The sequence below is a fragment of the Melospiza melodia genome, chromosome 3 (genome assembly GCF_035770615.1).
Source record: "Melospiza melodia melodia isolate bMelMel2 chromosome 3, bMelMel2.pri, whole genome shotgun sequence".
Lineage (NCBI taxonomy): Eukaryota > Metazoa > Chordata > Aves > Passeriformes > Passerellidae > Melospiza > Melospiza melodia.
In genome coordinates this window covers 68,503,141-68,514,176 of record NC_086196.1, presented here as the reverse complement: position 1 = coordinate 68,514,176, position 11,036 = coordinate 68,503,141, and the positions used below count along the sequence as shown (strand labels likewise).

Genomic DNA, 11,036 nt, shown 5'->3' with positions numbered 1-11,036 from the left:
GAAGGAGCAACTGAGCAGCAACTTTGAAGTGCTTCAGGTGTAGAGCTGTGTGTTGTCTGACTGAGCGTGCCCCATGCTGACACTGCTGTATTTGCAGGACTGAGAAGGAACTCTGGGAGTGGGAAGCACCATTTTCTGTGCATGCTGCTCTTCTCAGAAACTTCACATGCTGCAGTATTTCCTTAGCCCAGCTACCAAAGGCTGATTTGCTTTTTAAACTCCCACCATTATGGAAGGCATGTTCCATGCAGTGCACAGCAGGGATAAAAGTGACCAGCCTGCATTGCACCCACCCTGCAGGCTCCCAGTGCATAGGGGTGTTTCTCCACAACAGTGGAACACTTCTTTTTCTTACACAAGGCTATAGTTTTCCAAGACACAGCTCTCAAGCCAACAGTACATTTCAGCTTTATTTATAGAAAGAGAAAAAGATACAAAATTATAAAGGATATATAAAGCAGTCAAAAAAAATAGAAAACAATTTTAGTTCAGAAATAAGCATGCACTAGATGACCTTCAGGGTCATTTCCATATTGGAGCTGGAAGCTTTGCATGCATACAAATTGGAATCCAATCACTCAGTAGCACCTCAGCAAATGTAATAATGCTAATCAATAAGACTGAAGAACAGATTCATGACTTTTTGCTCTTATGCTAATTCTACTGAATTACAAAGTTTGAGCAAAGTCTGAGAAAGTTCTTGCCCTTAGCTCAGTGCTGCCCCAAAATGGAGGCCAATCTCAGATCCTTTTAGAAAATTCAGAGCTTAGAGCCATGTACTCTGTGGCTGAGAGAATCCCTGCAATCCCCATCCAGTCAGTCAGGAGAGCCATGCCTTGGCCAGGCAGCATTCAAGGTAAGTTATTTTCACCAGGCCATGGTGCCTCCTAGAAATGGCTTCCAGGGGAAATCATGGCATTGTCATGGTGGGGGACAGGGGGGACTCAACATAAAAGCCTCTGGTTGAAACAGCAGGAGACGGGCTTTTCTCTGGATGGATAGAGCTGAAGCCTCTGCCCTTATTTCTTCAGGAATAAATGGAGGGGAACAAGAGGCTGCCACAGCTGTGAGCATCAGAGGCATCAGAAATGCAGGCAATAAGCAGAAGCCTGTCTCAGGAACTGAATTTCTTGTTGAAGGGATAAATTATATCAGACTTGGCTGAAGCTGCAGGAGTGATGGACAGTAGGACACTAATTCCCAACAGGCTGAAATGTCTGCCAGGGGCATGGAACAAGTTTTGACATGCTTTGGGTGGAGGAAGCTGCGTTTGGAAGAAGTCTACTCCAGAACTTGTGGCCTTTTGACCATGCCTAGGGGGAATGTCTAACTTTAGAAAGACTAAAGGTCTTCTGGCTGCTCTTCAGTATCAGTTTAAAACAGAACAGTGTAGGAGACACCCACAGTATCAGTCAGGGAAGGGTCTCCCCTTAGAAAACAGCATGTGTCAAAGCACTCCTGCAAGCTGGACACCTGCAGGTGTGACCTTCCCAGCTCTGGAGGGATGCTCTCACCTCTCAGCACAATCTTTGGGCAAAGATGCTGCTGTAACAGGTATGTGTGGCCAAAGGACATGGAGCTCCAGCTAATCTGAGGCCACTGTATTGGACCATTCTGTTTTTTTCTAAAGGCCTTAAAAAGTTCCTCCCAGGGTGTCTGCAATACATTGCAGGAGCTGATTGCTTGGACACCAGAGAATGAAGCAGACTGAACAGATTTACCATTAAAGCAGACTGGAGATATCTCCTTTTGTAACAGAACAATACAAGAGGCAGACTGAACAGTCTGAAGGTGGTACTAGCCCCAAAATAAAGGTAGTGTTTAATGCTTTAGCTCTAAGACAAGGCAGAGAGCATCTAAAGTCCAAGGAGCTTTAAGATTAAAAGATTAAGATTATTTGATTAAAAAGGAAAACTGTTCCTTAAGAAAAGACCTTCCTTCCTACTCTCTCTTTTTTAAGAAACATAACCATTTCTAAGGTTACCAAAAAGGTGCTATTTTAAAGGCAAAATTTTAAAAGAAGACATTAAAAAGAAAAAGCAGGCTTTGCTACAGTAGGTGGCAAAGTAGCTTAAGGCAGAACTACTCCAGTCAGTGAGAATACAGAATGTTCTAGCTTATATTGGAAAGCAGTCAAGAAGAACTGATGAGCATCTTGCCCTTCATGGAGTAGTGTAAGTGCAGGGCACAGCCTACATGCCCCTGGACACCATCTGTGAGAGATTGGGCATTTTGAATTCTCCAAGGTAGAATTTTTTTTTCTTCATATCTCAAAATGAGCAGCAAAACATGAAAACAATGCTAACATATATAAAATTCCTGTTCTGAGATGCACGCTTCTGATGTACACAGAGTCACAAAGATGCTGTTTTACAAAGATAACATGAGTCAAAATGCTTCATAATTTCTCCCCATCCCCTGCTGCAGCCCATCAGCGTTTGTGCAGTTCAATTCCTGCATTTGCAATCCAGAATCAATTACATGAGCTCTTGGTTTTAATACCTGGATTGAAGACTTGGTCTGGCTCAGCCTTGTGCAGACAGAATATCCAGTGTAGAAAAAACCATCAACCTGCCTCAAGAACAATGGTTTGCATGATTCCTAGTGTGCAGCACGCTTCTGCTCCCACTCAATTCCAACATGAGCATAGCAGTACAGGAACCCAAGGACAGTCAGTGTTGCCCATGGCCAGCCTATAAATAGAAAAGACAGACAATCCTGGTCAGAATAATTAATGACTGCTTCAAGTAGAAATACTCTGGGGATGGCCAACTTATGAATGCTTCTAGTTAATTTTATTAGCAATTCAGCTTCATAAGTAAGTAGAGTCAACCCACGAAATTTGAAAAGTAAAATTATCTAAGCTCCAGGGCTGCCTGACCCCCTGGCAGTCCTTGTCTTTCTCATTTTTCAGGGAATTGGACCAGATTTATTCCTGTGGAATTTCAAAGGTCTGTTTTGATCCTCTCCTTTTAGTGAGTTTGTCTATCAAGCAGATTCCCCAGTGAACCCGGATGCTTTAAGCTGGCTGTGGGGCTTCCTAGGCACAAAGGGATGTACAGCCACAGTGAAGATTATTAAAAATCTGAACAAGTCCAGTTACCTGTTCGGCAGAAGGAGTCTGGGGTAATCTCTGATTAAGGATGTTTTGGATATCCTGCAGCTGGGTGTAAAGCCTGAAGTACCCCTCTACAGCCCACTAACAGCCAATGTGTGCCAGTGAAGAACAGACAGACCTCTCTGCCTGATTTGCCCGATGCCCAGGTTATTTCTTAACTATAAAGACTCTTCCAATATATAAAACCTTTGCTGGTCAAATGATGTTTCATTACTATTTCAAATTCTCTTTAGCAAAAGCTACCATCCTTTCACTCAAACTTATCACAGAAAAGAGTAGTAAGCAGGAGGTCACAAGCCAAAAGGTCTACTGCTTTCCAGTAGAGTTGTAAATCATTTGAAAAGTAACCAAGTAAATGATTTTGCTTTCCTTGATACCTTTCCTGACACTTCTATTTCCTTTGTCCATTCTCCTCCTTTCTCTAGAATTTATAAAATTTAGATCTTAGAGATTGAAATCCTCAGTGCTAGGCCCTGTTGTGTTTTACTGCGTGCTGTCTGGGGAAAGGGGACAGAGAGGAACATTTTGGTCATGTGCATGAATGGTTTTCTGCATGCTGTCCTTGGACTACCAACATCTGCTTCAGGAAGAAAATCTGCCCCTCTTGGGGAAAACTCTGATCTAAAAGAACCTACAGGCAGACAGGAGATGCCCCTCTGGCCTAGAAGAAGGGATGGAGAGAAGCTCTGCACAATGTGATATTCCAGGAGGAGCTCTTTCTGGAGCTATTGTTACAAGGTGCTTTGCAGGCTGGTTTTGTCCAGACTCCAAGCTAATTCCAGTCAGGGCACAGTTTAATTGTGCTCCCATCCAGCTGAGCCTTGGCTCAGTACCCTGCCCTCAGCAGAACTCAGAGCCCCAGACCCAGTCCTGCCCGTGCTGGGACCCTTCCCCTGTGCTCCTAGAGCTGGGCAGGGTCACACTTCATCCTGGAACAGCTCCAGAAAAAGTTGCATCCCCCTGCTATGAATAGCTGTGTTTGTTTCATGGGCCTCTAATTATTCTGGCCTTGCTTTGTGGTGAAATACTGTCCTGTAACCTGACTGATTTTCATGGAAACATTTACAAATATTAATCCCCTGTCTTCACAACACCCTGAAGTGAAATTATACTTTTGTTTAATTATTTGTTTCACAAAACAAATTGGCTGAGGTATCTCCAAGGGCGTTTTTAACCATAAAAGTCTTGTTTTTATTTCAGTGAAATTAGCCTACTGCAGATTGGGTTTCACCTTCAATAGCAAGCTAAAGCCCAGCTGTGCTTTGTCTCTGCTGAAATTGCATGTGAAAGTATGTCAATAGATGTAATAAAAACATACCTCTTCTGGCAGCAATATTGTGGTGGCTGCTTTATACAGACAGAGCCAGAAAATTTAAAAAGCAGAGTCTAGAATTGTTCTGTTTTAGGGGCACTTTGGAAATTTGCTAGTTACATGTTTTGCATTTTTAAATACTGTAAAGCTCTGGCACACTGAAAATGAGCCAACAGTAGCTGACTTACTTGCTCTCCTCAACCAGCATATTAAGAGACCTTGTCATAATACATAGTTATGCACTGGAAATCTTTTCTAGATGTCTTAGATTTCTGATAATATTTCTCCATAGTACCCAGAACCTGGGTTCCCAGGGTTTTTAACCACAATAATCAAGCTTGTGGTAATCCTCCTGGAATGTAGGGAGTCTGTCCTGTACAGTGTCAGGGGTGGCATTCAGCACATCATCCCCTCTCATTTAATGAAGGTGAGAAGGAAGGGGGAAGAGAAAGTGACCCTAATATGGGCAAAGGAAAAGGGAATTTGAAAAAATTTGATCTTGTTATAGTTCTTCTAGGAGGTGCTGCACAAATCCCAAAGCATTTCTTGCTGCACAAGGAGGAGGCAGCTCCAAGCAGGGGTGAGGGGACCTTGCCCATTCTTGCCATACTGGAACCACGTGCAGTGCTGGTGGGTGTGGGGAAACGCACTGAGTGAGGCAAAGGCACCGTGTTCTGCCCCTTGGCAATCCCAGATTACTCCAGCCCACTCAAGGCAGATTTGCACAGGTGCATCCACACCTGAGAAGCAGCCCAAGGACAGCCTGAAGCAAGCAAGAGACCCTTAAATTGTTTTCACTAATCTCTTTCATTTTAAGACTGGATATACAATAAAGTTATTGAAAAAGCTGAAGAACTTGCTCTCCAGAAGGTGATGATGTAGGAAGCACACATGGAGCAATGCTAATCCAGCAAGGGTGCAATTTCAAATTCTGCCCAGCCTGTGTTTTCCCTGTAGGTGACCTCCACAGTCCAACAGCAGCACGAGCTGCTCTCTTGCAATGTAAGGTCACAGAAACCTTTTCTGCTTCCACAGTTTATCCTTGTAAACCCAAGCAAGCAATCAGTACCAATGGCTTTGGATGCACAGCTCCAAGGAAATTTCCTCCTTTTACCCTGGCCAGCATCTTAAGGTATGTTTGTACCTTAAGTATGTTCCTCAGGCTTTTTGCTGCCTCTCATTCTGCTCCTACTCTCGGACACCATTCAGGGGCCTCTTTTTGGTGACTCCTCAGCTTTACCTTATCCCCCTAAACCCCTGCACCCTCACCTGTGCTGTACCAGTCTCCAAACTCAGCTTGGAAGCACACATGCCTGCATTTTGGATCAGTATCTCTCTGTAAAGTCATACATAGAATGTACTCTTCAAAACATTACTGGTGTCAGATCAAGCACTAGGCTGTTAGGAAATGACTGCGCTAAGTCTGTTTATTCAAAACTATGTCACATACCACTTTAAATCTCACAGTTTCTTGACTGGTTTCAGTGATTTGATTTGGGCTTGAAGGCTGAGTTTCATGGGACTACAGAGATTGTCATAATTTTTTTCACAGAAAGATGAACTTGTGTTCATTAACATATGCTATTTGTAGAAACAAGGGCTAATTCATATGCTGTTTGAAAATCCAGGAAGATTTGTGAGCTTTACCTGCAGAAATTCATTTTAAGACAGCTGGATCACTTTTAACAAAGGAACACTGGGTGAGAATCACAACCAAGGTGTGCTGCTCCACAAAACATCAAACACAAGCTCCTTTGTGAGGAGGAGGAGTGCACATTTTGTAGAGAGGCAGCACTTGATCCATCTATCACCCAACCTCCTCCCAGAGAATTCTTCAGTCCCAGCTGGGCCTGAGGCACTGCTCTGTCCAACACAGCTCATGGACTTCCCAGGAGCCTTGCTGGTTAAAACCACATTTTGATATGTCATGTACTCAGCTTTCAGCCTAATGAGCAGGAGATTTGTTTTCATTACATGATCAAGAGAGAATTGATACAAACAGGAACAGCTTTTGGAGTTATACTTTCAACTTCCTATCTCTCATTCCAAAGTATTTCTGCATACTTTGCAAATGACTAGAAAAGGTCATGCTTCTAGCACGCTCTGGATTTTGACAGGAATGGGGTAAAACTAAGCTTTCAACTGCAAAGTAACAGGCTGGATCACAGCTCTCAAAAGACCAGTTATATCCTTATTACCTCAGTTCAAATAATTTGAACCAATATTTAATCATGTATCCAGAAGAAAACTCTTTCAAATTTCCTCATCACCCACAGTAATGAAAAAGAACCACACTGGCAATGTTTTGGGCATAGCCAGGTTTCACATCATCATCAAAACACAAGGAAACAGTCCTTTGTTCCTTCCAACCAGTGAGATGTAAGACAAGGGGGCAGTTGTTATGTTTTGCATTTTCCAAAACTGCCTTAGTGGCTCTTGGACCTAAATGTTATTTTTAGAAGTGCCTTGGCTTGCACAGTCCTCAGAAGTCTTCAAGTGCAGAGCAGTTATTAAATCAATTGAAGTCAGAGGAACTAATCTCCCTGAAAAGCTTGGCTGGAGGAGCATACATCTACTCTGACTTTGATTTGGAACTACCTAACTTGCTGTAAGGCTTAGCACTCAGGAAAATTTATTCTTAAACAAAAGTTCAAATGTGACAAAGACACTGAAGCAACTCCTCTGTAAAGTGGAATTAAAGAGACACAGTGGTGGGAAGGAGGGGGAACAGGCACCAGTCTGTCAAGCATAATAAAAAGCCAAAGCAAACCAGCATTTCAGGCCAAGACAAACCTTACCTACAGTTACTAACATACTTACAGGTTCAGTAAAAATATCACTTTTTCAGAAAAATAACACATTCCAAACTGCAGATCTCCTACTTTCTGTTGAAAGAAACCTATTATCTAGCCCAACACTGAAGCATCTCCAAACGTTGGGCTAGATAAACTCTGCATTTTTAAATTTTAATTTCATGTCTTTTAGTCACTTCCAGGTGGACCTGTCTGACCATTACAGAGGGAATGTCACACAGCATGTGTTACAAACATGCTGCCGTTTGATACCCAATTAGTCTTCAGATATTTGGAAAAGAAAACTCTACCTGTTTTCAGCTGTGTTGTAGCAAAGCCCTAACATGATTCAGAGCAGGTTCTTTTGCTGCTACTTTCAGCCTCCACACTGCTTTGTGTCAAAGGACAGACAATAAATTCTGCCAGCAAACACACAGCTCTCCAAGTCCCAGCTGGGCATCTCCATCCTCCCAGCCCATGCAGAGCAGCACACAGGCACAGGGTCTGTAAATTCAAGATGCCACTTTGTCCCATCATGAGCCCCCAGCTCACAGCTCTCACATATTTCCCTTCCACCCACTGTGCAGCTTGGGAGCAGGGCAGCTCAACCACTGGGAACCAGCTTGGGAGATCAGGTAAGGCTGACCTGGCCTATTCCTACAAATTTCCAGGCACTGAAGGCACTTTAGCTGCTGGGTGTGGAAAAGGTCCAAATATTAATCATAAATATTACTGTCAATAGGTCATTTTCAAATGAAGCCCATGGAATAATTCAGCTCTGTCCCATGCAGCATCTGGAAAGATAACTGAGAAGGACAAAATTCTAAGCTCCCAGGTCTAGACCTGAACCTGGCAGTAACCACAAAAGCTGCCTCTTCAGTAGACATGAAGCAGTTTCCAGCAAAAGGCACTAACAAATGTGTAACAGTAATCTGCTTATGTGAATTTTAAATCATGCCATCCCAAAGAATGCTTACATCTGTGGCTTTCTGAGTACTTAGCACTGCTGTGAAAAACTGAAAATGGAGAGATAACAGTCCAAGACCATCAGCTGCAACACAGGATGACAACAAATCATTCAGATCAGCGTTACTGAGAGCAAAAAGCCAAAGTCTCTTAGTGTTTTCATCATATAAATAGGATGGATTTAGTAAACAGAGGTCACAAAAGTTGTGGCTTTCCTGTGTCCTTACTGTGCATGGAACCAGGTTTTACCATAGCTAAAATAATTTTATGTTCGATGGAAGAAAGTTGTGTGTTGACAAAGACTTTGTTAAGCAACAAGATATCAATTTAACCCATGTCAGGGCTAAGGCTGCTGAGCATGCTTTAGTACTTTATCCTGTTAATTAGATAAGCTGCAAATAAACAAATTCATAGGTAGAGCTCCAAAGATTGGCCTATCCTTTAGCTTCTATAAAGCACCCATGAACACAATTCAGTGATGATGCCAAAACTATTTTCATTGCACTAAGTATGCATGTGAAAGAAAAAACAAAAAAAAAACCCCAAACAAACAAACAAACAAAAAACCCCCAACAAAACAAAAAACAAACAAACAAACAAAAAGCCCAAAAAACCCCACTACCACCATGCTCTTCTATTTGCTGGTAAATGCTCTGGATGCAAGTATCCAGAGATTCTCTGTTTTGTCTTTGGGGCTAGAACCTCATTGAATGCTAAATACTATGACCACTACCAGCTCTCCAGATGCTGCACAATGTAGACTAGGATTATTTCCCCAGTATTTATCACCTCATACGAGCAGGATAATTTCACTCTATATTTCTTGGTGTGTTTTTGTGATACTATCCTGCCTTAAGCATTTTTTACTTCTAAACTTTGTATAAAGCATAAAAAAAAATTCACAGGAGTTATGCCTTCTGCTTCACACTTTAAAATAAATCTTCACCCTCCACTAGTTTTCCCAGCAGAGCTAGTCAGTGGAAAAAAGCCTGGTATTTTAGGCAGTAATTGTGGTCTCATGCATATCAAGTTGACTCTGGAGTAATTCAACTAAAATCAAAAGAACCATATTCATGCTACTGCTGAATTTGAATTAACAGTAAGGAAGACTGATGAAAACTGCCTGTTGGAATCTTCCTGCCAAAACTGCTAATGAGAAAGGAAAAAAAATCCAATCCAGATTATGAAGGGGTGAGTCTGTAAATCAGAAGCAACCTTCCCTCTCCTCCCATGTCTTAAACTGGGACCTACACACAGCTAATATGAAATCAAAGCCCACAAAATATGAAATCTTAATGCTCATTTATTTTTAGAACAGAGAGAAAAGCTTCTAAAAGCATTATAGTAAACAAAGATCCATCTTCACCCCGAAGGAAGGCAAAAGAGCTACCTCTATGAAGTGCTCTGCAAAGAAAACATTTTACAGTCATACATCTGGCTTAGGACAGCACTATGTTTATCATTAAAGGTCTACTCAGGTATTCCCAACAGAACTTCCTTAAATATGGTGTGAACAAGTACATAAAGATGAGAATTGCAACGATTTTAGGGCATTTTTCAGTTGTAATTATCTGCTGAGTGTTAAATACACCAATGGAAACACCAGAGCAGGGAGCCCCCTTTTGTTACAGCTTTAGGATGAAACAGGAGAACGAAGAGTTAACTCCCCAGGAGAACATGAGCACCCCAAAGGCAGAGCTGGGCACATTGTTGTTGCCTGGCAGGATCCTGAGGTGAGCATCTGCCTCTCACTGAGCAGAGAGATGCCCATGTTATAGATAGAAACACATGCAGAGCAGAAAGGTGAATTAACTTCCCCTCTACTAGAGCTTCAAATTTCAGGAAGATTTCTGGACCAGTCTAACTGGGGTTCTTGGATTTAGGTTTGTGTGTCAGGCCTTTCACATACAATGAAGCTCCTTCTCCTGCCTTTTAGTGCTGGGGAGCTCTTGAGAAATCAAGGCTCTATACTCACAAAAGAAGATTTAACCCAGGGATTCAGACACATGCCATCCATCACCAGCAAGCAAATATTTGGCTAAAAAGGAGAAGCACTATAATTTATTTCCTCAACATGATTTCTGGCTAAGGTATCCTGAAAGGGTCATGAATATAAGATGCTTAAATGCCCATAAAATAATTAATTTTTAAATATGAAGAATGATTTAAAGATTAATTATTCACAATCCCCTTCCTACCTGCAACCCAGTTTTTAATCTGCCATTTTTCCTAGTCATCTTCAAAACCACTCATATTCCAAGACCATTGCAGCTCTTCCATGGTGCTGTCTTGTGTCTTAAGAATTAGGAAAAAGCAGACAGTGTGACAAATTTCACAAGTATTTACAACCAGCTACACTAGCAACAAACAAACTGTAGCTCCTTATCACAGAGCTCTTGTAGCTGAAATGCTCCATGGATAAAAATTATATTAACTACTAGAGTGCAGTAAGAGAAGGGCTGAGAGCACAGTGTTAATTTACATGAACACTGCATTTGATAATTGCTCTATCAGTGTAAAGCTAACACTACAAGTGAGGTCATTGAGCTGAGTTCTCACTTAACAGAAATACAAATATCTTGAGGGATGGAAGTGCACAGATAAGGTAACCAGGCAATCCTGCAGTCATTCACTGAGCCGTGGCAATCGATGCAGGACTGAGGCATTTTGAACTGCTGCTCCCAGGCTGGATGAAGTTACTCCCCTTCTGCTTGTGTCTCATTTTCACAGTGTCACCAAAGGGCAAAGAAGAGGGCTGATGCAGATTTAGGGAGGCAGAGAGATAGTGGTGCCTGAAGGTGGCCATGAGCCAGCAGAAAACCTTGACAACAAACAATTTCCATCCCAC

The 11,036-nt window shown here is 42.1% G+C and overlaps 1 protein-coding gene across 2 annotated transcripts in view; it reads right to left on the bottom strand.

The window, feature by feature from the left end:
- Positions 1 to 385: 385 nt before the first annotated feature.
- The window catches only part of HHAT (hedgehog acyltransferase), a 147,005-nt gene continuing 136,354 nt past the window's right edge, over positions 386 to 11,036 (bottom strand). For both annotated transcript variants that reach the window (XM_063152137.1, XM_063152139.1), the window contains one exon: positions 386 to 2,693. In XM_063152137.1, coding sequence (XP_063008207.1) covers positions 2,602 to 2,693 — 92 coding nt within the window. In that variant the 3' untranslated portion in view covers positions 386 to 2,601. The remainder of the gene's footprint in view (positions 2,694 to 11,036) is intronic.